Below are 27,864 nucleotides of genomic sequence, written 5' to 3' on the forward strand. Positions count from 1 at the left end.
TTTGATGGAAGGAGCAGCCAAATCAGTAAAGCTGAGAAAGAAGCTTGAATCTTTCCAGGTGCCTATTTTGGACTCCAGACATCCGAAGCAACCAGTTAATAGCATGATAATCTAAAGAAGCTTCATTTGCTTATCAAAATTTAAAATACAATCTAAATGAACTTTCCTAGGAAAGACATGATAGCAGTGAGAAAAAAAAATCAGCCATTGACTATTGATAGTTAAATAACTTTGACATAAGGTTTATTTATTACCCTAATAAGAAAGAATGAAGTGACATTGAGGATGTGGCAGTTATGACCTTCTGGGAAAAATGATCATATGACAGAGAAAACAATTGGGGATAATTAATATATCTGCAAACAGTGAAAGGAAGAGAGAAAGAGGGCTTTCTTTAGGAGCCCTGGCTGCATATGAGTCCCTTGATTTCTTGCTGATGGTTTTACATCACATAGAATTCCTCTGGCTGGACTTGACTTTTTCAAAATTCCAAGCTACTTCATGTACATATCCTTTTGTAAGCCATGCAGTTTCCAAGGAACTGACTAGTCCCAGCAAGGGGACATTAGAACTTTAGGATTTACATAGCATTTGGCAAGGTAGGGGTTAAAAAAAACATTCTTGAGCTGTTTTTGGAAAAGAAAGTGAATTTGTAGTTAAACATTCAGTCCTTGCTGGATTCTGAGTTTGTTATGAGTTGGAAGAGAAAGAGAAAAGAACCATCATTCATTACTGAAAGAAAACATGGCACAGAAATGGATTGGGCAGTTGGCAGGTGTCGAAAGAATGAGTGATAATTTTCTGAAGGAGCAGTGTCACTTCCTGTCTTCCTGAAGATCAGAGCCTTACTTTGGGGATGGGGCTAAGGCTTGTCAGTGTCTGAGGTAAGTCTGCCAGGAGAATCAGAGATTTCTACACTGTGGCTCTCTTTGGTGGCAGGAGCTGTTCACATCTAGAGGGTCGCATCCTCCTCACACTTCTGCTTTTGGTGTTCTCTTTTCCTGTGGCTCAGCTAGCAGGGGAAGTGATTCTCCGTCCAGGGGACAGAAACCTACAGGGAACACGGGTTTGGTGTGTGGGGCCCATTCCATATATGTTCTCCCGACCTGCCTGCTGGCCCTCAGCCCCAGTCCCAGTGGATATGATGCACATTGGGCCTGGTTAGACTGTGCAAAGCACCAAGATACTGATTGACAGGTCTGAAAACCCAACATGTCGTTTTCACAAGAGACTATACAGACATGACACTAAAGCCAGTAACTGTGGCCCAATTAACAAGGGCAGTAAAAAAAAATCACTTTTATATCACCTCAATATACACCTTTTTTCTGGGTAGTTCTGGGGTTTGAACTCAGGGCCACTTACTTGCTAGACAGGTTATCTACCATTTGAGTCACATTTTTGCATTGGTAGGTTTTGAGGTAGGGTCTGTCTGTATAGTCTGCCAGCCTGAGGTGGGATTCTCTTACTTTACTCCATTCTCTGGGGATGGTAAGTACATGCCATTGCACCAGCTTCGCCTGTAGTTGGGAGAGCAGGCATGTGTCAATGACCCCCGACCCTGCATTGAGTGAGATGGAGTCTCATGAACTTATTTTATGGTCAGGCTAGTCCTGAACCATGATCCTCTAGAGGATTATTGCCTTCCAGGTAGCTCAAGCCAGCATGCCAAATTGAAAATGTACTTTTAATAACCAAATTATTCTTTATATCTCAGTTTTCTTTTCATTGTAGGTCTGGGAGGTTACACTGTGTATTTGTTTTGTGAAGAACCACTAAGCCATGTTTTAATTATATATGTGACTGTGTAATTATTTGTCATTATGCTAATTTTAAATAATTTACAAATAGCATTGCATGTGGAACAAAGCAATCAATTATGCAAAGTGAACCTTTTATCCCAGTGTATCCAGAAGAGAAAGGACAGTTGGGCAAAAAAGTTTGTGCATGAATAAAAACTTCTAAGACTTTATGAAACTTGAGCTAGGCCTATGGTATCACCCACTATTTGCTCACCTATGGTTTTATAAGAGGTAGTAGAAGGGAGAAGAGAAAACACCATTGGCAAGGGGTTACAAAAGACTCCCTAGTCTCCAGCCTGAGAGCTTACCTTGCTCCAGTTCCCTACTCTCCAGCCGGCACAGGGACGGAGGTGGCATCTCTTAGCCGGGTCAGGCTTCTGGATGGCTTCACAGTCGGCATCCATCCGGGTGCTGCACTCCACGCTCCTCCAGTAGGCTCCCAGTCCACAGGTGGTGGAGCACTGCAGCAGGGAGGAGGAGGGAGAAGAAAGAGGCTGAGACAGACACATCCATCATTGAACTCTGGGGATAGGAGTTCTCTGTGGATAGCTTCTAAGATTGTCCCAGAGACACTGGATGGTGCTTACACTATAGTTCCCACCTACACATGTTAATCTGAATCTCTGAGTATTTAAATTTTACCATAGATGACTTTAATAAAAGTGTAATAGCTCATGCCTGTAATCCTAGCTACTTGGGAGGCAGAGATTAGGGGATCATGGTCTTTGGCTAGCCTAATCAGAAAATACATTTATGAAACTCCATCTCACTTAGTGGTTGGGCTTGATGGTGTACATCTATTATCCCAACTACAGGGCAAGCACAATGGCTGCAAGTAACATCCAGCACCAATTAGCTCCCTTGACATGGGGAATGGCAGAGCATAAAGTGAGCGCCTACATTGAAAATAACCAGTGCAAAAAGGGACTGGAGTATGGCTGGAGTGGTAGAGCATCTGTCTTACAAGAGCAAAGCCTTCAGTTCAATCCCAACAAACAAACACACAACAAAGTTAAGGATTTCTGACTTATATATGGTAAGAAAACCCAGTGCAATGTAAATATGGTTTCCTTTAAAATTATCCTGATACCAATGCCTGGGAGGTTGCTGGTACGCTACCACGCATCATGCTTTTCACTACTTGATGTACCAATGGTGAATTAATCAGCCACCTTTTCTTATATGTAAAGCTCATCCCTCTCAAGATGTTTGCACTTAAATATCTCAAGTTTAGCTTGAAGATCTCAGTGACAATAATATTTCTTGCTCTTGCATTTGGATCCCTGACTTTGCCATGACAATAACCCTAGGCTGCCTGCTGAACGATGAGATCTCACATGAAAAAGAACCAGGAAACTCAGAGGACCAGCCTTTGGGTGGTCATTATAGTCAGTCAGTGAACTGTGGAAGTCATTATAGTCGGCTTTTGGCTCATCTTAACAAGTCAAGATAATATAAGTAGAATCTCTTGGTGCATGGTACAATTGTTAATGTACATTTCAGTTCTGCAGTTGACTGATTTTACGACTGGATTGTGTGATTCTCTAACTCCTCTAGGTTGTAAAGCCAGTAATGACACCAGGACCTACTCTGTTGAGCTGTTTTGAGGACTAAAGAAAATCACACATGCATACTGCCTTGGACATCATTAGTGCTTTAACTGTTCCTATCAAACATAACAGAGTCAGGGACATAAGTACCACTTTCCAGACATGGGGGCCAACAGAGTTCAGAGGCCATGACCAAAGCCACACAGATAGTATACTGCTAATTTCATGTCCTGATATAGAGCAAAAAGAAAATATTTAACCTCACTAGAAGTTTTTGAAGTGGTGCTTGGGATCAAATGCAAGGCCTTCCTCTCAGCTATATTGTCAGCCCCCAAGGGAATTGTTAATTAAGCTGAATTCCAAGATTAGGGATGATCCTGCTAAATAAAAAAAGAAGACAATAGTGCTTGGGTACCACATTTATGATGCACCTCAGTGCACATTGTCTCTGGGGTCTGAATTTAGTTCTGTTCATGAATAAAAATTTCTATATTTCTTCCTAAGAATTTCTATTTAGGTACCCAGTGACACTCCAAAGATTAAACTGAAAAGAGGAAACCTATGGAATGAAAGTGAAAATGGGGTTCTGTTGTTGAGGATTTTGCTTATTTAAGTCTCAAATGAGGAGTTGAGAATGGGAGAAGCAAAGAAGACCTTGCAGATGTCCTGGGAACCATTTTAGTGATCTGTAATGACCAATTAGGTCAAGGAACAGGGGTCAGGATGCTCAGAACTGTAACTGATATTGAAGGTCACACCAGCCTCATGGGAAAGGCTGAGGAAAATCATGCTGTCACTTTCATTCACATGACCCAGTGTACATTTAACTGACTGGCCCAAGGGATCTAACTGAATAAGACAGTTCAATGAGAGGTGAATTTCTGGTAAAATAAGAGCCTTGCTTGGCACATTGCATAGCATGAAATTTCCAGTTTTGTAAACATAGATCACAACAAACACATCCTGGATATCTTCTACATGTCCAATACTCTTCTATAACTGACTCATTGTTACTCCTGTTATGGTAGAACAGTCTTATGAGTCAGGTATTAGCTTCATTTTACAGATGGAAGGTGAAAATGTACAGGTAGTGAGTGAGCCATGACTCAAATCCAAGAAGTCCAGTTCAAGTCTTATGTCCACAGTTTATTATTTGTCAATTCCTTAATTTTCAAAACTATAATGACTAAAATAAATGTGTCCTGTACAATAGGGGCTTTGGATAGTCTTTTAATTTTATGGGACAAAAATTGGGGATACAAACTAAGAGAGATTTCACATTAAAATTCTAGGAATTACTTCTTGCCTTTATGGAAGAGGAAGCGCAAAACTTGGTCCTGGGTAATGGGTAGGATTGGAAAGAGCAGAGGAGGAGAAAAAGGAAATTCCAGGCAGAGGAAACAGCATGAATCAAAGCACTGGATGGGACAGGCAGACATTAACGGAATTTAGCAATTTAGATTTGCTGAAGCAGAAAATGGATGAAGAAGAGTAGAAGGCAGTAAGGTTAGAAAACTGTGTTAGTGAGGCTAATGGTGTTAGTACAGTAGATTATCTGATCTGGTATGGTAACAAGGAAACTAAAGATTTGTGAGCAGGACTTTGGAAGAATTAGAAAAATCTTTTGGAGGACAACTATGGCAATCTTGTCAGTCTTGCAACAGTTAGTAGAAAAGACTGGAGAAGGAAGAGAATGTGGCTACACAGGCCAAATAGGAAGCAAGAGCAGAAATCCCAGGCAAGAATTACAACCAAGGATCTTGCATTCTCAGCTATTGAAACACTGGCTTTTTGTACTGGACAATTCTTCCTTAAAAGGGAAGAACAGTATTTCAATATTGCAGGGCTTTTTAACCATTCTTGGCTCTCAGACAAGCAGCCCTCTTTCAATCTTCCCTTGTGACCACCATCATTGTAACAAACAAAAGCATGCCCCTGGGTTCTCCCATTACCTCTACCATCAGAAACCACTGATCCTTAAACTAAGAGGAAATAGAGTAGATACAAGAATGATGAAGTGGTACTGATTTGAACTGTTAGGGGTTTTTAGTGGATAAGAGGGAGATTGACATCAGTGGCGATTCTAGTGTTTGGGAGGCAGTGATTAAGAGGTAAGTTAGGTTACTTTGAACAGGAAAATATTTCCTATCCCTGAAGCAGGATTCTTATGAATGGAGATAATGAGATACTGATTCATCAATATAAAATGTGAAAATGAAACATATCCAATGGCAAACCATTATAGGATTTGATTCAAAGTAGTTGAAGCTTTGAAGTTATACACTTATTCTTAGTATAACAGTTCCATGACCAATGAGACTGATTAATTTTTACAACAGAATCCTGTAGGGTTTGGTTGTCAATTTGTACTAAGAGTCATGAGAGATATATCAAGTTAGAGTGGAAAGAGAAAGTGCATTATTCAGTTCCAACAGGGGTCCTTAGACAAGTCACTCAACAATTAAGCATCTTAATATTTCTAATTGTAAATAAGTATAAATAAGACACTATCCCCAGGATAATCTCACTTATAAGATAGGACAGGTGACCATAGTTTGAAAACTAGCATGCTCTACAGCTGGTTATAATTGCATTGTTTTCTTACATGACTTGATAATATTTCCCCTCTATTTACCAAGGGAAATAAGATATGAAATGTCACAAATGCTGGATGGTGATTACTTTGCCTCAAATACTCTTTAGGGATATCACATTATTTTAACAAGCTCATACACTGTACATTCAAAATTCAAATAGATGAGAAATTATTTTATTGCCTCAAAGGATATCATTAGTTCTAGAAATGGAAAAACAAGTATCTGGAGACTGAAAATAAAGGCCAACCATTTCCATATATTTACTTTCTCCTTCTAAACTCTAACTTTTACAATGAGCTTAAATGAATTTTCTTTGAGACAGAGTCGTGTTAGCAGGCTCTGGCTGGCCTGGAACTCAAGATCCTCCTATCAGCTTCCTAAGGGCTGGAACTACTGTCATGTACCATCTTGCCCAACTTCAAAGGCAATTTTTTAATGCACCGAGACAAGGAAAAAGAAATCAACTAAATATAGCTCACCAATAAAGTGAGCTACATTCTATACTAACCCTATCAATCTGTAGACAGAAAGCAGGCATACAAAGATAAATTCTCTGAATTCTCCATGCTCACTCAGCGGATGGGCCTGTCTCCTGCCTTACTCAACTTCTTTTCATTGAACATGATATGTTCTCTTTCCTTGGATATACACAGTCTGAGCTGGCTTCAAACTCACTCACTATATAGCCTCAATTCTTGAGGTTCTCGTCTCAATTTCCTGCATACCAGGATTAGAGGCAGGTCCCACCATTCCCGCCTCAGACTAGTTTGTTTTGTATTGTGAACTCTGGTGTTCACACTTGCTAGACAAGCACTGCACCATTTGGGCCACTCTGCCCACCCTTTTTGTGTTGGTTGTATTCTGAATTAGGATCTCACTTTATGCTCAGATGGGCTTGAATCCTATTTGTGTCGCCGGAATGACATTTCTATGCTCAGCCACTATTCAAGATGGAGTCTTGTGAACTCTTTTTATGCCTGGGCTGGCCTGGAACTGAGATCCCCAGATCTCTGCTTTCCCAGAAGCTAGGATAACAGGATCGAGTCACCAAAATCAACCCTTAGACTATATTTGAATACAAGTTCATTTAAAAAATGTGCAAGAACAGTACACCCTTAGTTATCAGGCCTGGGGTAAGAAACTAAACCTCTTACTTCACTCCAATTTCCAACGATCCAGTAGGCAGGTCTGTGGTCCTTGGAGAGCTGCTTGTAATCAGAAGCATTCAGCAAAAACCCCTCTGCGATGAGACTGGATGCATCTTCCTCCGTCAGGACTGGTCCAGAACCTTGTGTAAGACTTGTGTTGTTTGGAAGTTCCTGGTGCTCATCATTTGCTGGCTTCTCTGAAGGTACTGGCTGGTGGTCTCTTTCAAGAGGGAGTGGGCTGTGACTTGGTTTTGCAGTGACCAAGCCCTCAGCTCTAAGGGTCCCATTTTTAAAGGCAATGGATCTTGGGCTAGGTATCAGTTCCCTCCCCTCTGTGCTGAAGGGAGGCCTCAAGGACTCATCCTCAAGAGAAGGTGTTGGTGGAGGCCCAAGTGGTAACTCTGCAACTCTTCCCATTGAATCATCCTTTTCAGGTACTATGATGGTGCTCCATATGACTGAGTTACCTTCATTGTTGTTCTCATGCTGTTCACCATCTTCCCCTGAGCCACTCTGAATCTCCATTTCTGGATCTTTGGTCAAGGTATTATAGAATGTAGTAATCTGCCAGGTTACAGTATTGCTGGATGATGGCAAGTCAGAACCACTTGTTGTCATGGATGTAGGGTCTTCCCATGAGGCAGGAGTGGTGTCTGAATTGGAAACATTTTCTTCATTGGGCTGAATGCCTAAAGACCAGGGAGTGAGAGCCGGCTGAGAAGTGCTTCCAGGGGAAATGGGATGGTGGGAGTCTAGTTCAGCTTGGGTTGAACTCTGTTGCCATTTTTTCCCATCCAGGTCTCCCTGGGAGGCTGTGGTGGGACCAGGGCTGTGGATGGCTGGAGCGCTTGTGCTCACAGACTCGATCACCATTGGTGTGGTCAGCACCATGGGGCTGAGTGTAGATGGAGGGCTGGGCTGGGAGGGGCCAGGTGTTGATAGATTTTTCCCAATGAAAACTGTGCCTTTATTGGATTTCAGAATTCTCCGGCTAGACAGACATTGCTGCAGGCCACACGGAGCTCGGCTGTTGGGTTTCCTTGTCCTGTCACACGGTTCATCGTGATTCTTGGCACATGTGACACTGCGAATCCGCACTCCACCGCCGCAAGAAACAGAACACTGGAAAAGAGAGACAGCTCTTACTCTACTGAGAAAAGATGCTTTCTTTCCCATGACCAGTTTTACAACAAATCAGGATAGACTCAATGATAACTCAGAATTTCTGCACTCTTCCCCCCCCCCCCCCCCCACGGAAGTATATACCTTCTAGAAACCATCTGGGGCCCAGGGACACACAAACTGGAAACAAAAGCTAAGATGTAGTCAAAATGAATTGTCTTTGGGATTTGGAATTTGAGTAGCTGGGATTCCATAGAGACTGTAATGCCTTAAACTTGTTTCCTTGTTTCTTTAAGTGATAGTAATTCTTTGTCCTAGAATCATGATACTATTACATTACCATGAAATGCTCTCATATCCTCAGGAATCTATTTAGTTGAATTAAACGTTTCTTTTTATATTCAAAAAAGTTATTATGTGGCTCAGCGACCTTGCATTATGTAACTAAAACCAAACAACTACTAAACATGAAAAGGTCTAAAATAGACCTCTCAGTGGATCACAATAGCTCAAAAGCTATATATGTATGATCACATAAGACAAGGATAAGCAAACTCTATTGTTGACATTTTATTTAAAGTTCTAGCTGACTTTCCTTTGGTGTATGCCACGTGGCTACTGTACATGTTTTTGGTACACTGGGTATTGTATATATACCTACCTGATCTAGGGAAGGGGAAAAAAAAAACTGAGGGTGTAAGATATCACAAGAAATGTACTCACTGCCCTATTATGTAACTGTACCCCTTTTGCACAACACCCTGTCAACAAAATTTAATTACTTAAAAAAAGTTATTATGACCCATGTATTTTCTCCCAGGTATTAAATTATTTGCCTGTGACAGGTAGAATTAGACTGAAAGCTAGACAATCACTATACGTATATTGATCTAAGAAATTTTCTGCAATTTAAAGGTAAGTATTTAATCTAAGGTGGAGTATATTCTTCCCCAAAGAATTAAGTCAGTCCCTTAAAGTACTGTTAATAATGTACATTGTGGTAGTAGCCTGTCTCCTTCCTCATTGTTCCCTCCATACTCCATAGGACATGTGAAGCATAAACAGCTACATTGCCTTTCGCGTAATACAGGCAGTCCTTCCTTACAAATGATTATAAAACATATTCATTTTTATCCATCTCAACAGGCAGAAATCATGTGCAGTGGCCACAAAGCACTAACGTTTTTCAGTACTTTTAAAAAGCCATACTTAATGTCAAATGGCTCTATCTTGCCTTTTCCTGTTCAATAACATTTAAAGTCAATCACAAAACATCTGGCACTTGAGCTTTGATCACCAGGGCTCTTGTTGGCTGCTTTGCATTTCTCTGCTTTGGTAGGTTGGACATGAAATGTTCCCCAACAGTGTGTTAAAGATGTACTTGCAAATTTTGTTTTTGGGTGGGGGGTAGATTAGACTATGAGGGCTCTGGCCTAATCAATGATGAATCCAACTGATGGATTCATAATTTGATGGAATTACTGTGAAGCTAAGTATATGCCATTGCTTATATTGGTGGTGCTAAGAATTGAACCCAGACTATTATGTATTTTAGGCATGCACAAAGGTGCCTCATCAGCCTCTTGTGAAAATGGCTATCTAGCAGGCTGTTTAGTGAGAGCACATTAGATGCACTTATTTTAAGACAAAAGATTATCCTCAAAATGGAATTTGAAGTTTGGTAGCCTAAGGACTAAATCTGGCTTCTGGACATGCATTCTTTGGATTGTTTTATCTTCAAACAACAAAGAGAAAAATAATATACAAACATTCATTTAAGTGGCCAACATTTAGAAAAACAACAATTTCATATTAATAAAATTTTAGATTGTGGCTTCTAATCTTACAATAGCAGATAATCAACATTCATTGGTCCTATTCCCAAATGACAACTCGAAAAAAGCCATTAATGAAGACCTGAGGTGTGGCCAGACAATAAATTTTCTCAGCACAGCAACCTTTTGTTCACATTCCATTTCCTCACCCAGGAGACCCTGACTCATCCAGATAGCCTGTGGATACTATTTCTTGGTGTCAGAGCATCTTGTACTCAACAAGCCACAGTGATCTACCACGCATACTGGGCCCAAACATTTGGTTGTTTCCCCCTCACAGTTATTCCAGAACAAGCAGTGCTGCTTTGTATTCAGCCCCATGCCTCTTCCAGTGCATTTATCTCCTTAGGAGCTGTCAAGCCCTTCAGATGAGATAAATGTAGAGCAAGACACCACACTTGGAACCTTCTCAATTGGTGGTTTTAGAACTCTCACAGGCACTTTCAGCTATGATTATCATATGCTCTCACCTTATAATTTTAACCCTGTACCAGGCAAGCAGCTTATCATTCTGTTTATGTCCCCATAGGGTTATCTTGCCCTCTTTGGCTACCACTTGTGTATTAAGCTGTCTCTGGGGCAAGGAAACCTGCTGCAAAAGGGTTCTGCTGCTTGATTAGTCTCCTCCACACTCCAGAGATACACAGCAAGGAGGAAGCAGGTAGGGTGTGACAGAGTGGTGACACTGAGACAATTTATTCAAAGACACAGTTGGCGTTTATCAGGGGGTTTGGGCTAATAGGCTGAGTAAAGAAACAGCTAATACTTTAAAACATTCGGTGAATAGGGTCATGGATTTATAAACAAATGACTACAGCTCATACTGAAATCAGATTTGCAAATAAGCTAAAGCCCTTAGGTCCCACCAAAATAAACAAACAAACAAACAACCTCAGATATGTTAGAGTCCTAATATCCAAACCACAGAATGAAGCCTTACTTGAACACAGGACATTTCAGAGGCAATCAAAAGGAGGTCATTATGGTGGGTCTAATCCAACATGATTTGGGAAATTTGGGCACAGAGACACATACACAGGGAGAATAACATAGCAAGATGAAGAGAGATTGTGGTGATGCATTTTCCATCCAAGGAACACCAAATATTGCCAGCAAACCTACAGAAAGTAAGAACTACTCATGAAATTATTTCCCTCACAGCCTTTGGAAGGAAGTAACCCTGCTGGCATCTTTATCTTAGGTTTCTAGTCTCTAAAACTATAAAACAAGATTTTTTTTTGCTGTTTTTAAGCCCATTCGTTTGTGGTTCCTTGTTAGGGTGGCACTAGAAGAGTAATGGAATATTCTAGACAATTAAAAAAAATCAGACTTGATAGAAGAGCACCAACATGGACTTCAAGTGTTTTTCTTGGAGTAGGTATTTCAACCAGGGGTGATCATGTCAGGCCCCTGGGAACCGTAGCAGAGCACAGGTTGCTGATGTCAAGAAAGAAGTGGAATGGAATGGTGACACTACTAGATAACTCATGCCAAAGCAGAAGTGATTAAGGTCAGATCACCAGGGGTTCAGCTCTGAAACCTTACCTGAACTTCAGAAATACCAGAGAGCAAGTAACTCTTAGAAATATGTCCTAGCTCTCCCTATTCATTCTTCCTCCTCCTTAGAGGAATTCTTGTGGTTTAATGTATGTCTTGTTTTGCTTCTCATCTAGCAATAAATATGGAATTGGTATTTGTGGCTAAGTCTTCCTAAAGAAGAAGCAGGTGCTGGTGGCTCATGCCTACCATCCTAGCAACTCAGGAAGCTGAGATCTGAAGACTATGGTTCAAAGCTTGCCTGGGTAGGAAAGAGACTCTTCTTTCCAATTAACCACCAAAAAGCTAGAAGTGGAACTGTGGCTCAGGGAGAGAGTGCTAGCTTTGAGCACAAAAGCTCAGGGACAGTGCCCAGGCCCTGAGTTCAAACCCTAAGACCAGTATAAAACAAAACAAAAACACAAGAAAGAAAAACCCTCAAGCCCTCAAAAGCAACAAACAAAAACAAGAACATCAAAGAGCCAAAATAGAACTCTTTGATACAATCAACACTTGGTCTATTTTAGTGGCTGTATTTATTGTCACTTAGATATGAAGTGCCTCCCACTGAAAGCTCATGTATTAAAGATGTGGTCCGTAGCTCTGAGACCAGAGTGGGATCATAATAGGTTTGACCTCACCAGGGGATTTAACTTAACCCATTCATAGATTTGTTACATAATGGGATTGTTTGGAGGTTATAAGAAGGGGCAAGGCTTGTTGAAGGAAGTAGGATATATCTTGCCTTCCTTTCCGGTTACTCTGTGTTACCTGGCTGCCATGAGGTGAGCAGCTTTCCTCTACCAACATCTCCTTCCTCCATGATGCTTCTGCCTTGCCATGGACCAGAAAGTAATAGAGCCAGCTAGCCATGTACTGAAACCTCAACCCTTGAGCCAAACAAATCTTTACGCCTGTAATCTATTTCTTACAAATATTAGTCACAGTGCTAAAAAAAACCCGATTAATGTAATACTCCCATACTTTTAAAATGTAGCAACTTGGTTGACTGCTTTATTTCTTCGTATGTTTTTTTCAGCCATAGAAATGGTAGATAAAAAATATTTCTAGGAGCCTTTAATTTCCCTTTCCTACAGCGGGAGCAGGACGGGTGTCTCTCTCATCACCATTTCTCCCTACTTTATCCTATTATAGTAAAACAGATGCTTGCTAATACTTAAAAATAAAAGATCTTGTAGACCCTGAGGATATCTGGTTTTGGAGAGTCCACTTAATGTGCCATAAAATATATTCAAATGCATCTCTACTGTCAGTGAAATACAATATGTTGCTGCAAACCTCATTTGAAAGGCTCTTTTCCTTTTCCTTTTGAAATTATGTGGTGAGTTTAGTTTTTGAGAGGCTCTGAGATCTCAGCCATCATTATGCAGTCTGGAATTCCATCAAAGTGATAAAAGATGATGGGTAAATTGTTTCCAAACATAAAGCATTTCTTATGATTTCCAAGAACTGCTATATTGCTCTACTTTGCAGACATTTGAAATGCAGCATGGCACAGGGCTCAGAGTAGAAATTCTGCTGCCAGCGTGAGATCACTGCTCCATCACTTGGTAGCTAGGTGACCTTGAATAAGTTTCTAAACATCTCTATGCTTTAGTTTCTCTGCCTACAAAAATGGAACTAAGACAGTAATCTGGGTTAAATGAATTAATATTCATAAAGGTGATGAATATGCATATTACACATTCAATAAATATATGCTGTTAATATTTAATGGACCAATGCTTGATGATTTTGTGTGTTACGGAAACAAGGAAGACCCATTTGATGAGTCTCTAGATGCTGATTGAACTAAGAGTGTTGCTCTGGATAACATTTCCTGAATGAAGGCATCAGCTCTGTCCAGTGGAAGCGAGACACTGGATTACTTGCTGTGGCGTGTATTTGGAACTACATATACATACCAGTTCTTGTCATGTAGTGACAACTCTTTGGCCCCTTGTTTTCTAGATCTGAGAGGTTATTATGCTCTCCATACATGTGAACTCAAGAAGAAGAACCCCTCAGTCAAATCTAATTGCAGTCCTTTGAGAAGCCATTAAGATTCTTACAATTAGTAAATTCTACGTGACAAGAGTTATTAACTGTTTTGAATGCAGCCAACACACTTGTGGTAAACAGACTTAATGGGCCAATCGCAATGCCCCATTTAGCCTTATTTTGACAACACTATAATTTGTAGCAATCTAGATTGGCAGTGGACTCAAATACCAGGCCAACCGCACACCATGGCTTTACCTCCCAAGTGAAGCAGGGAGGATATTCTGTTTATCACTGCTGTGTACATAATATATCTGTCTCAACTGGTGGGTATATTTCCTTTACACTGTAATTTTTTTTTGTTTTCCTTTCCTTTTCCATTTGCTAGGAAGCTCTTGCAATCTGGTCTACATACTTCCCATTTTTTGATTTTTATCTGATGTCCTACAGAGTATCCTGCACAGAAGAAGAAAGCTAAATAAGTCTGATAGTGATTGTTAGCTTATGAACAGAACTTTGGAAATGTTTTCCAAGAGGTTAGATAGCTTTGCTTATTTTACTATTTTGGCTGGTCTTGGGGCTTGAACTCAGGGCCTGGGCACTGTTGCTGAGCTTTTCGGTGCACAAGGCTAGCACTCTACCTCTTGAGCCACAGAGCCATTTTCTGCTTTTTCTGTTTATGTGGTGCTAAGGAATCTAACCCAGGGCTTCATGCATGCTAGGCAAGCACTCTATCACTAAACCACACTCCCAGCCCCCAACAGTTGTATCTCAATTGAGAGACACAGGGAAAAAAAAGACAAACAACTACAAAAGCAATACTTGCAAAACTGTTTGGTGTAAGTGAACTGAACACCTCAGGGGGGGAAAGGGAAAGGGGGAGGAGGGAGTGGGGTACGAGGGACGGGGTAACAGTACAAGAAATGTATCCAATGCCTAACGTATGAAACTGTAACCTCTCTTTACATCAGTTTGATAATAAAAATTTGAAAAAAAATTGATTACATTATTGTTTAATCAGTTAGCATATATTTTCCATTTTTCCTGATGGTAAGTCCTCAGAGGAGTATCAGCAATATCTTAGTCAATGGTAATATTATGAAAAGCTTGTAAGCTTCTGTGTAAAGCTCATCAGTGAGCATTATGTCTCAAAATTCCAGCCTCCTGATTAAAAAAACCATCATTTACATACTCCTTAGATCAGTGACTAAAATCCACACAGGGAAACAGAGATGTGGTCCTTGGAGACTGGGGAGGGAGAGCCTTACTTCCCCAATCACTCGTGGAGTACCAGGCTGACAGAATCAGGTTTCAAAGGGACCCTCAGAAATTAAAGTTTAGGAGATGTTCACAACCCTGTAGCCTTCTGATTTCTTACTATATACAGAGAATTAGAAAAATTCAATTTTGAAAAAATGCAATGCTTGCTCACATTTATGTGACTAAAAACAGATGTCCTAAACACAAGCTGAATAAATGGATAATTTGGGGGGGGGGTTATAACTGTTAAATATATTCCCTATTATTCTACCACTAGGGCAGCATTGGTTTAGTTTTTAGTTAACTACAAGAAAGTACTGAAACATGTTCAACAAATGGCTTTTGATTTGTTACCAATGGCTGAACAATGGGTGAGCAAAACTCTCCACATCAGTTCTTATAAGCCTGGTGCACAGTTGACTACTGGAGCAGTAAGAGCATAAATCTGTACAGATGGGAAGTAGGAAAATAGGATATGCATAGTAGAAAATGCAGAAAGAAGTCAGAGGCCATGGATGGTATCCACTATGCAATTTTACCTAGGGTCACTTTGGATTGCTTAATGAGAAAGAATAGGTGGAGAGCTGATGAAACACGAGTAACATGTTTCTCCTCTAACTTGAGCTCACCTCACTCCAGTTGCCCACCGTCCAGTCTGATGGACACAGAATATCTCTGTTACAGGAAACGAGGGCCTTGGGCTTCAACAGGTGCTGGCAGTCTGTAGCTGGGAGAGCTTGCTCATCATAGCCCATGGTCCGGATACACAGCACCGTTCGCTTCTTCTCTCCATAGGGCCCACATGTTGCTGAACAGGCTTCCCACTCCCCTGACCACCACCTGCAGGCAGACAAGGACATGTGAGATCACCAAAGGGATGTGGACATTCATTCAAGCACTGGGCAGAGAAAACAGGATCAGGTGAGCTGGAGTTCCAGAACTGGGAAATTCTTGGGAATGCCCCAGGCTGCTAGGAGGCCAGTTCTGCTGACTTGCAGATGGGGCTATGCTGACCTGTTCAGTTGCTAAATAAGCATGTTTTTAAATGATAAACAAGATAAAATAAAACATATATGTCTTCTCTTTTCAGTTGAGAGAACTGAGACTCTAGTTTTTGCTATGCAACTTCAAAACAACTTCAGTGCTGGGGATTGAGCCCAGGACAAACATATACTAGGCAAACACTAGCACTGAGGTATATCCTCAGCCCTTCACACAAGTGTAAATTTCATTTTTTCATCTATTCAACCAGTATAGCAATACCCACTATATGAGTGTTATGGGTGAATGAAGTACTAGTTCATATAGAGTTTGTAGTGCAGAGCCTGGCATAGAAGAGCTCAGTCTCTTGTTATGATTCATTAGTATTTTGACTACTGGTATTGAGTATAAAGGTCCAATCATTCTTTAAGTCTTGTGTTTTCTCACTGAATGCTTTTATTCCATTACAACAGGAAGGAGACACCAATTTTTATTTACTTAGTAGGTGATAAATCAGACACCTTGTTTTCATCTTCATTCGGCTATCTTCCGCAGTCCATTCATTTATATTTTCACTGGTGTCTTTCATCAGGAAGGAGTAGGAAAGAGTAACTTAAGTAAGATAATTTCTTGTCAGCTATTTTTGACACATAATTCTCAACAACTGAAACTATTTGTTATAATAATATTTTGGATTCTCCCAGGATAAATTAGTGTGTGGCCTCATTCTTTATGAATGATTGGTTCAAGGGTTCCAGGATTTAGGCCAACAAGTTACATGAAGTGCTACTTAAGATGGCAGCGTACCTTCCTGGAAACTGGTCTTTCTCCCTCTCCATAACTGTGCAAATTTTTCTGACTGAAGTTAGAACAATTGTCTTCCCTCTGAGGTTTTGTTCCACCATTATTCCTGTGAGCAGCCAGTTTCTTTATTAATCCAAAGAATAATATAGAAAAGAATAACGTGTAAAAATAGCACTTCACCAAAGTCCTTCATTTCTTATTTTAACATAGCCTTCTGACCTTGAGATAATATTGAATTTTGGTAATTTTGAAGAAAACAAAAGTTTACATTATTATTTTTGTTTACTAAATATTGCATCTATGGCTAGGCATTGGTGGCTCATGTCTATCACCCTAGCTACTCAGGAGGATGAGATCTGAAGATTGTGGTTCAAAGTCAGCTGAGGCAGAAAAGTCCATGAGACTCTAATCTCCAAATAACCACCAATAAGCTAGAAGTGGAGCTATGACTCATGTGGTAGTGTGTCAGCTTTGAGTGGAAAAAGCTAAGGTACAGTATTCAGATTCTGAGTTCAAACCTCAGTACTGGCACAAAAATTATTGGATTTATTGTGTAGAAGGTCTATTGGTTTTTATATTTTTTATTTTGGGAGTTTTGTTTTACTACCAGCATTACTTTCTCTCCTCCTCCTCCCTTATTTCTACTTTTAATCTCAATGTAAAATTATAGAAGAAAGCCTTTGCTCAATTCTATTAGTTTCTTCAGCAAATAAGTAATTAAGATTACTTATTAAAGAGGTAAAACTTGACAGAATTATGTGAAACCTAGGTAATGTGCTCTATATTAACCTAATGACTTAGTCGTATCAGTTTTATAGGGGAAGCCAGGTACACTACTGAATATATAAAATATCTTTCTGGAAAGGCCTTTCTCTGAGCTGACTAACAGCCTTATTACTTGCTGTAGTGCTGTATCATAACAAAAGGATGATAGAGACCTTGTTGGTATGTTATCTTCACTGAGTTTCCTTTTCTTCCAGAAGCTGCCTTCATAGTTTCTCAGGGTAGAATTTCATATGGTATGCTACCTAGAGCATAAGGTTCACTGGCAATTTAACTCTCAATACAACATGCTGGGAGATGGAGCCTAACAGGAATTATTTAGTATATGAGGGCTCTGACCTCATGAAAGGGGTAATGCCTCTCAAAACAGGGCTCGTGGGAACAGGTAGGCTCTCTCTCATGTTCCTGCTGTGTGAGGACACAGCTTGGTTCTCTCTTGTCCTTTTGACTTCCATCTTGTAAGATTGTGTCACCAGACCAAACACTGGTACCTTGATCCTGGACTTCTAACTTGGGTACTTCTAAGTGAGAAATATTTTTTCTGTTCCTTACAAATTGCATTTTCTATGGTAGTCTGATATAGCTACATAAACTGGATTAAGAAAGTGGCCACTAATTTAAAGTGGAAGCCCGCACCATTTTGGTTTCCTGTTAAGGTCTTTGAAACTCAGGTCTAAGAGCCCCTGTCAAGTTGTTTGTTGTCCCTCTCATCTTGTTAAGTGTCTGTCATGATCCTACCACTTCTAGGAGATTGATAGAAGACTACTATTTTCACATTTACAGGAGGTTTTATGTCTACAGAATACTGATGCCAGAATGCCAGAATGACTGTTGAAAAGGGCAGTGCAGTTTGCAAAGGACTCATTACTCTCCACCGATATATCAACCTTGTTGGTTTAATTAACATAGAATTAACATTGACTTAACCTGACTTTATGTGTTTTGGCCACAGGTTTCTCACCAGAATGCCAACAGTACTAAGAGTTTCTGCTGGACTAAAACTTCAGTCACGCTCCTGAACTTTTGGCCTAATCTGAGCATTGCCTTGTAAGACCCAATTTTAACATAGATCTCTGCTACGCTCATGCTGGATATCTGACCATCCTTGCTATTGGATTGGCTCTTAGCCCTCCATCATCTTGAGGTGATATCTGCTCACCTTGGCTTATCTCCAGCAGGAACCAAGTTAGGTCAGTTTAGCCTAAATCTTCTCTTTGGTCTGATCTTTCCTTCTAGTAATTTCCCATCCAGTTCACTCCTACCCTGCCCCTTAGGAGCAAATTCCCACTTGTCCATGCTGTATGTGGAGCAGAAGCCAATCTTTTCCTACTGCAAACTTCCATTGTAGTGGTCCCTACATCTACCACGATGATATCAAGTAAACTTTTTGTTACTATGCTTTAACTGTTTAATAATCATTTGACAAGTTGGTGATATAGTGTTTCTATTTTCTCTAATCACCCAGTGTTAGTTTATTTCTTCCTTAAAGTCTCAAGGACTAGATTTATGTCACTGATTCTCACTGCACCAGTATAAGGAGATTTTAAAAAATTATCAACAAACAAATAAAGGAAACCATGCAAACCATGTTTCTCCGGGTTTAGCTTACTTTGCTTAGTATAAGTTTTCCAAGTCTTTCTATTTCCTTATGAGTAGTACAATATCATTCTTTCTGATGGAAGCACAGAATTCCATTTTTTTCTTGATCCATTTTTTCACTGAGGAGCATCTGCAATGATTCATATCTTGGCTATGCTAAACAATGCTGCAACGAACATGGCTGTCCTCGTGGCTTTAGTGTGGCCCTGTTTGCATTCAATTGGATAAATGCCTAGGAGTGGAATTGCTGGGTCAAAGGGAAGCTCTATGTTTAGTGTTTTGGGGAACCTCCACATTGTTTTCCAGAGTGGCTCAACAAGTTAATAGTGTCACCAACAGTGTAGTTGCATTCCCTTTTGGTCACATCCCTAACAGCATCTGTTATTATTAGTTTTCTTGACAATGGCCATTCTAACTGGGGTGAGGTGGAATCTCAATGTTGTTTTGATTTGCATTTCTTTTACGGCTAGAGATGTTGAACATCTCTTCATGTGTCTGTTGGACATTCTTCTGAGAAGTCTCTCAGTCTTCAGCCCATTTATTATTTGTATTGTTGTTTCTTTGAGGATTTATTTTTGAGGAGTTTAACTTTTTTTAGATCTAAGTATATTTTAGATATGTCCCTTGTCTGATACAGAGCTAGGAAAGATCTTCTCCCATTATATAGGTTTCTGTTTATCTTGAAAGCATGTCATTTGCCATGCAGAAACTATTAAGTTTGATGCAACCCCATTTATATAGTCTTTCTTTGATTTGTTGTGATTTGGGATCTTTACTTGTACTTGACATGATAAATTATACAGGACTCTAGACATTCACACAATGAAACCAAAGGAAGATATTCTTAGGAGAGAATCACAAAGGCTCAATAGCTTTGTGCATAGGAGCATATAAAATTATGTTTATAGAAATAAACTCTAAGAAAGAGAAATAAGAGGTTTCTTGTTGCTTTTCCTTTTTTTTCCTCTTTTGATGCTGTTTTTGTTTTCTTTACCTACCTTGTACGTAAGTTTATCTACTGGGGGGAAAGTAAGGGGAGAACAGAAATGGTGGGACAAAGTGAACAAACACAGCAGTGATACTCAGTAGACACTGTGGAAAATGAACTGTACAACTTGTTGGAAGTATCAGGAGGGAAAAACTGGGAGAAAATGAGGGAAGAGGTGACATTGTTCAAAAAGCAATGCACTTATTGCTTAATTTATGTAATTGTAACCCCTTTGTACATCACCTTTACAATAACAATAAAAATAACAATGAAAAATAAAAGTGTCAATATTTAGGTCCAACCAAAGACTCAGAATGTCTTGTGAGGAGAGCCAAAGTGTCAGTACAGCTGCCTGATGACTTTTTAATGTGAAGTCATGGTTGAAAACTACTAGTGCTCTTGGATTCAAATAAATGGATTTATCTCTCTCAAGTTTTCTCTCCAAATAGTGGACTTGAGGCAGGCATAGTAGTGTGTACTTGCAATCCTAGCACTTGGGGGGCTCTGAGACAGGATTGTGAGTTCCAGGCCAGCTTGAGCCATATGTTTATCAAAACATAAAGGAAAGTCTATGGCTTGAGCCTGATTTGCACGGACTCTGCTGTTTGAATCAGATTTACACATCATACAGGAGTATGTGCCTATGTACCCATGAGCAGTTATCCTGGAAAGTTCCCTCCCTTAGATGAATTCAGAGGGACAGGATGGAGAACCTCTGAGACTCCCTCATCTGTTTCTTCTACCCGTTTTCATGGCTGTACTTGCTGGGGTGTCTCTGGCTGCAGCAACCCAGGTATCTTTACTTTTTCTAACCTTCAATATTCAGTTAACTAAAAAATTCAAACGTTTGCTCAAAACAGTTGTTTCTTCTTAAAAATAAACTTTTGTCATTTCTATCTTTCTCTCTACTAATCTTGGCCCTCATGTCAGTTACAGTACAAATTCTAGCCATCAGTGTAACATAAATTGGCTTCCTGCCTTGCTCAATATGAACCATGTCTTTAGAGTTTAACTTTAGCCTGTCCCTATAAATCAACTTTCTTATTGTCTCCTACACATGCCATTCTGTCTTTCCCCCATTTCCATGGGCTTTTCACAAGCTTGGCAATGCTAAACATTGCAGCTTACTAGTCCTAAGGAACAGCTGAGATTGACAGAAGACATTTTTCATTGAAGAAGTAGTGCAGGCATCTAATGCTAGAGGTCAGAGACGACGAAGCTGTTAAATTTCCTACAATGCCCCAAAAGAGCCTCACCTCCCAAAAGAATAATGAAGCCAATGTAATAGTGCTGAGGTTAGAAATCCTTGAATGAAATCATCTGCCATTCTTCCATGCACTGGGAGAATGACACAGCTGCCAGAGTGGAGTGAATTGCTATGATGTTTACTGAGTACTTTGGATATGGCTGTGCATTCTCACATCTGTAGACTCACAAAGCATTGCTTTGCTAAAATACCAAAGGTCAGAGAGAAGTCAATAGGAAGAAGAGACACAGATGACCTCTGTCTGGAGTCAGATACATTTCAATCCCAAAGAATCTCTTTGATATTGACAGGACACTCTCCTGGAACATGCTTTGGCCTTGAACGCTACTGGCTGTGTCACACATATTTTTTAGGTTGAGATAATCTTTTATAATATCTTTTATTAAATCTTTAAAAAATCTGTCTTGAATTCTCCTTTGGGGGAAGAGTACAGAATGTCAAAATTGGATGCAAAAACAAGATGTTATTGAGGAAAATGAAAAAAAAAAGATGAAACCTTGTGAAATCTTTTGGGAAGGGAAGTGACAGCTCTGAATGGATATAAAGTTTACAGATGTCATGGAAATGAGGTGATAGAGGAAAATGTTGGAACTTGAAGTTCATATCCAAGGAAAACTAATTACTAGGATAAGCATATAAAAATAAATAACGTGAACAGGGCAATCTTCATTTATTACTTATTCCTTATAAACAAACAATATGTTTTTTAAGAAATAAATTTCTTTGCTGATCTGCACACCTAAGTTAATGTTGGAGTCAGACTTTCTATCCATTCATAGATTTTCATTGTTTTTTAAAATGTTTGTACATTTGTTTATTTCAGACATCAACTTTCTACAGAGGCCAGACTGGCCTTGAACCATGCTCCCGACTCTATCAGCCAAGGTCTAGAGTTACAGGCATATGTCACCAGGCTGATTTCATTATAGCTTAGAATACTTTATTATTATTTTTTAAGTTGGTTTTTGAGACAGGATTTCCTGTCTCAAGGCCCAGGCTGGATCATGATCTTTTCATGATCCTTTATCTCAGCCTACTGATTGTTGGGATTATAGGTGCGAGCCACCACATTTGGCTATCTGAAAGAGGAGTACTTTTAGTTTTAGGGGTCATCCTGAACCTTGCTCATCCTGATCCTTACAGCAGTGTGGTATGGTAGAACAAGTCCACAAAGTCTGTTAGAAGACAGATAGGAGTTCAAATCCAGATTTAATCACTTGTAGCTATGTGACCTTGGGAAACTGTGAAAGCTTCATTATAACACAATAATCTAAAATACCTAACATTCAGGTAGGTGGTTGTTTTTGGGGTTGCTAATAGATTTAGATGGTATGGTGGTATGGAAAGTGCTTGGAAAAGAATAGGTACTTTCAAATTGCTCTTTTCCTCTCAAACCCTTTTCTCCAGGATATGGCATCAACTTTCTCTGATTCTCATTTCCTTATATACTACCTGGGAATAATATTTACCCTTCCCCCCCCCCCCCGCATCTCCTGAATACTTCACAAATATTTGTGGAAGCTGAATTGTGGTCATAGGTAAGGAGTTTTTGAAAACTAAATATTGTGGCGGATATTTCACGGAATTCTACTTCATTTTTTATACCCCACACTAGAAAGGCATTTCTAGAAATTTTGTATTTATTGTATATAGGTAACATTTTCAGGAGTCAACATGTCTGACTCAGTTTGACAGGCTTATCTCTTTAAACAAAGATGAGCTGCTTAATAAAAACACCAGGTGTGACTTTCTTTTGGTTAGTTTTTCTTTTCTGAGACTGGGTGTTGTTATGGAACCCATACTAACGTTGAGATTCTCTCGCCTTAGGTTCCCAAGTTGGTGGAATTATAAATGTGTGGCCTATATGTGAATTCCTAATCATTACGTTTTGAACATTGTTACTGTATAGTTGATATGCAGAGAGTTTATAGTTACATGAATCAGGTAATGAGTAATGGTTATAATTCTTTTGGAACTATGTCTCCCCTTCTGTTGCTCTCTTTCTCAGTCTTTCCCTCCTGTCCTCATCAATAAGATATCCCATTCGTTTTCCACATAGTGTCTAGTGAGTATCACTGTTGTGTTTGTTCATCCTTTGTTCCACCTTTTATGTGCCTGCCCTCCCTTAGCCTTCCAAATACAAATAAACTAACAAGACAAAAGGAAAAGAAAACAAAAACAGCAATAAGGGCAACTGAAGAATGTCTTTTGTTTCCTTTTCTTGGAATTCATTTCATAAAATATTATTTTATAAGATCACCTGTACATAGCTATTGAGGTTTTGTCCTTCACTCCTATGCAGAGCCTCCTTTGGCCTATATATGTTAATGAATAGAGTTTTATATAATTTATCATGTCCCAGTGTTATTTATTTATCTTAGTCATTCAGTGTGTTTACTTGTAGATTTATAGGCACATTCTAGTTACCACAAATGAGGGAAGCAATGCAGCCTGTGTTTCTTTGGCTCTTGCTCGCTTTGTTTAATATAATTTAGTCCAGATGAATTAAATAAGCAAACTATGGATTCAGGAAAAGTATTGTGTATATACAGTAAAACAATGAAATGTCAATAAATGAGGTAGCTGGGATCAAGCAATCCTCTCAGTACAGATAGCATTGATTTTTCAATATAAATGTATGCCCGTATGCAAGATTACATACATTTATATACATATACATATATGGGTCTGTATGCTCGTATACAGTTACACAAGCACATACATACATACATACATACTGTGCATTTCCTTGGGTACCCAAACAAAACAAGGATATTTTATTTCTGGAATTCACAAGTGCTATTTTTGGAATCACTAATCTCTCCCTCTGAAGGAGATGCTATTAGCTTGAGGTTTGGACTGAGTCAGGTCAGGTTAGATCTGCTAATTTTGTTGATCTTTAATGAGGCCTTGGTATTAATCTTGTACTGGAAAAGTAGCTTATATTGAAGCAAAAATACTACTAGTTGACCAAGATTTTTTTAAGAGACTTGAATTGTTTGTGCTTTGCCCTTTGTCCTTAAGTGTAATGTTCAAATTGTTCTGAGAGAATAGGAGAAATTGTGTTTCCAACACAGCAGCAGAAGCTGGGGAATAGGATGAACTCTTCTCCCCCCTGAAGTGTGGCAATGGAGAAGGCAGAGATCCCTGCTGTAGAAAGATCCACTCAGCAAGAAAACCCGGCACTGGATATCACATTCTCACTGATTAGGATGCATAGCAACTATCTGGCCACCAGGCTCCTGTGTGCACATCAGATGTTGGGTGCTGTCAGGGTTTCAGGACTGATTTCATGGGAGGGGCTGATCTATCATGTCCTGGACCAACAAGCTATATCCATGTGCTCAGCTGAAGAAGCACAGGGATACATTGACCTGGTTCTAACCTGTGGCATTTACAGCCTAGAGATGAAGAGAGGGGTTCCGTGGCCAACGGGCAGGAGGCAGGACTCTGGGCAAAACACTTGTGGCTCCAGCCCTGACAAGAGCCTCATCTTCCCAATGTACGTGGCTATCATACTGCTTTCCGGATTGTAAGCTTGTTAAGGGACTGTCATTCCAAAAATCTCTTGGCCACATACCCCAAGGAAATGACTTTGGAACACCTATGATTTGATGAAAGGATTGCCTTTGTTCTTACTAGGTTTTAAAACACATTTTCATTGAACAGCCTTCATGCCCTGTGACTACCATGATAAATTACCACAAACTTGGTAGCTTAATGCAACAGAAATTTAGTCTTTCATAGTTCTCGAAGCCAGATGTCTAAAGTCAGAATTACTACGCTGAAATCTGGTGCTGGCAGGGCTGCACGCCCTGTGGAAGTGGCAGGTGAACATACTCTCTTTGCTTCTTCATATTGTAGTGATCACCTGCAATCTTTGGCTTGTAGCTACATCTCTCCAATATTTGTATATTTAAGTGTCTGCTCAACTCTGTCTACGCCCTCTTGCCATCGCTTTCTCCTTTGCATGTTTTTTTTTCTATGTCCCCTTTCCTTTCTTTCTCATAAGGACACTAGTGATGTTCTTTAGGGGTTGGTGATTGGGAGACAGACTGCAAGAATGAAATGGTGTGGTTTTAAAAGGTAGCCAGTCCAATAGAGGCGGAGTTTTGAGGAGTGAGGTGACATACCAGGCATCAGTGCCGGGGCTGCTATCTAACCACAGAGACTCAATAACTGTTAAAACAGCACAGCGGAAGCTCATGCACTCTATAGAAGAGAAGCTAGAGTCTAGTTCTCTTTCTTGGCTTGGCCTTCCCTGAGAAAGTGATAAAACACCAACTGCAATTCTAACTACACTTTGATGTTTCTCGGGAAAAGAGGGATAGAAAGAGCTGTAGTAAGATGGGATACTGTGGTGTACCTGCCTTGACTCAGTAGGGGTGGGATCCATTTGGACCTCACTCCTCCACATACACACGTCTTGTTGCTCAGAAGAAACCATGGAGTTAGATAGCCTACATCTTTGGACTCAGATCAGAACAGCCTGGCCTCTAAGAGATGAACTGAGACCCAGTGGTTTATGTCTAAAATCCTAGCTACTTAGGAGGCACAGATCTGAGGATCCCAGTTCAAAGCCAGTCCAGGCAGAAAAATCTGAGAGATTCTTATCTCTGACTAATCACCAAAAAGCCAGAAGCAGAGCTGTGGCTCAAGTAGTGTGCCAACCCCGAGTAGGCAAAGCTAAGCATGAGTGAGAGACCCTGAGTACTACTAGCACAAAACACAGACACACAAACACACAGACACACAGACACACAGACACACACACATACACACACGTCATTTTCTTTAACTAATTTGCCCATACTCTTCCTTTTTTAGTTGTTTCTCTTATATTTACTGTTCTCTTTTCTCTCTTTTTCAAGTCTTAGCTCTTGTTTAGAACTCAACTTGTTACTTGTATGATATATTATATACACTAGTCTTCCACTTAACTAGACTTATCTTAGTGTGTCTGTTTAGGACTGACATACATTTCTAACAGGCTGTGTAACCTAAGTGCATCATCATCATTGTTTAAGCATACAGGAGAATGAAGACCCTTTCCAAAAATAAGGCTGCCTTGCTCCCTCCCACACTCTTCTCTCAGGTTATATCCCAGCAACATTTTAGAATTCCAGTGTCTTAAGTAAATTGGACTATCAAATGATTAGCTGGATAACAGAGGTTCTCAAGCAAACAAGAATGATTATTGTCCCCTCAAACAATTTTTGTCCCCTAGAAGATACCTGTCAATATCTGGAAACAATTGGGTTGTCACGTCCTGGAGTGGGCGGTAGGGGGTGCTACTTGCATCGAAGTCAGTACAGGACATGGATATTGCTAAGTATGTTATGACCTCCACAGAGTCAACCAACCCCAATGTCAATAGTTCTAGGCTGAGAAAACTTACTCAGTAATCCTCTTTTCCAGGTAACCTAAACTAAGAGTGGGCTCTGGAATCTGAGATGCTACACATGCTAAACATCTATCAGCCACATCTATTAGTTAAATCTCCAGTGTTCTCATGAACATCACCTTAGGACACAGTCTTAGCAAATAAGCATACACAGCATCTTTGTGAGAAGTACTGCTCTGTGGGGAGCAACTGTCTTCACAGCTCAACACAGGCTCAACACGCGTAGCTGCAGAACTTCCTCATGGCTTTCTGGGTATACATTCTAATAACAAAGGCCACACATAGTCCTCCAGTATCACTGATCGTTGGACTCCTACTAAATGAAGACAACACCTTAGGCAGACATACAGAGCTCCACATTGCCAGTGGTTACCTGGGCAGACAGTCTTTTTCATAGCACTTCTTCTGTCTCCTATTGGGCTTTGTTTCTGGGTCACAGAATGTAGCCTTCACCACGCCATGGCCCTTCTTCACGCAGTGGGCTGTCTGGCGGCGGATCCCTGTGGTCACACAGAAAGATCCACATGCATTAAATCTTAAACCACATGCTTTCTGTCATGCAAATGTTCTTATAACTTATGGGACAGTTTAGTAAATAAGTAGCAGAAGTAGACAAGTATAGATTAGCTGGGGTTAGCAAACTGAAAACAATGGTGTGAGGCTTGAGATGTATTTTTAAAATAATTAATAGGAATAATAATTAATAGTAATTAATAACCTATTGTCTTTGGGGACAAGATAAGGGAATAAGAGAAGATGAGAGAAGCATAAGGCAATGTCATAGGAAAACAAAGTTTGTCTCAGAAACAGTTCTATGCAGTGTATACATTGATATATAATGTAAATAGCATAGGCTGTTATTTGTTACTATGTACAATAACCCAAATCTCATGATGGATGCAGAAACTTGATAGATGAAGCAACTCAAGCTCTGTTAAGTTACATAGATCGAAAAGGAGAAAGAATCAATGGCTTTGTTGAGTGAGACATCATTCGCAAGAGAACATAGTGGGCACTCAGAATGCTGTAGATTGAAAGGTGAGGGGACAGAGATGAAGATGCTAGCATCTCTCTTGAAAGGGGTTACAGTTTGATGTTATATGTGAAGCGTGAAGTGCTGAGGCAGAATGTGAAAGACTGAGGTGGGTTGGGAGAGCAGCGCAATCAGCAGCATGAAGGCTGACAGC

General features: G+C 40.0%; 1 protein-coding gene across 1 annotated transcript in view; it reads right to left on the reverse strand.

Moving 5' to 3' along the window:
* Adamts12 (ADAM metallopeptidase with thrombospondin type 1 motif 12) overlaps positions 1–27,864 on the reverse strand; it is a 214,041-nt gene that overhangs the window by 23,309 nt on the left and 162,868 nt on the right. The window contains exons 17-20 of the mRNA XM_048368464.1: positions 27,051–27,177; positions 15,481–15,691; positions 7,104–8,219; positions 2,111–2,263 (exon numbers count right to left, since the gene is read on the reverse strand). Coding sequence (XP_048224421.1) covers positions 2,111–2,263; positions 7,104–8,219; positions 15,481–15,691; positions 27,051–27,177 — 1,607 coding nt within the window. The remainder of the gene's footprint in view (positions 1–2,110; positions 2,264–7,103; positions 8,220–15,480; positions 15,692–27,050; positions 27,178–27,864) is intronic.

This window comes from Perognathus longimembris, chromosome 19 (assembly GCF_023159225.1).
Source record: "Perognathus longimembris pacificus isolate PPM17 chromosome 19, ASM2315922v1, whole genome shotgun sequence".
NCBI classification, from domain to species: domain Eukaryota; kingdom Metazoa; phylum Chordata; class Mammalia; order Rodentia; family Heteromyidae; genus Perognathus; species Perognathus longimembris.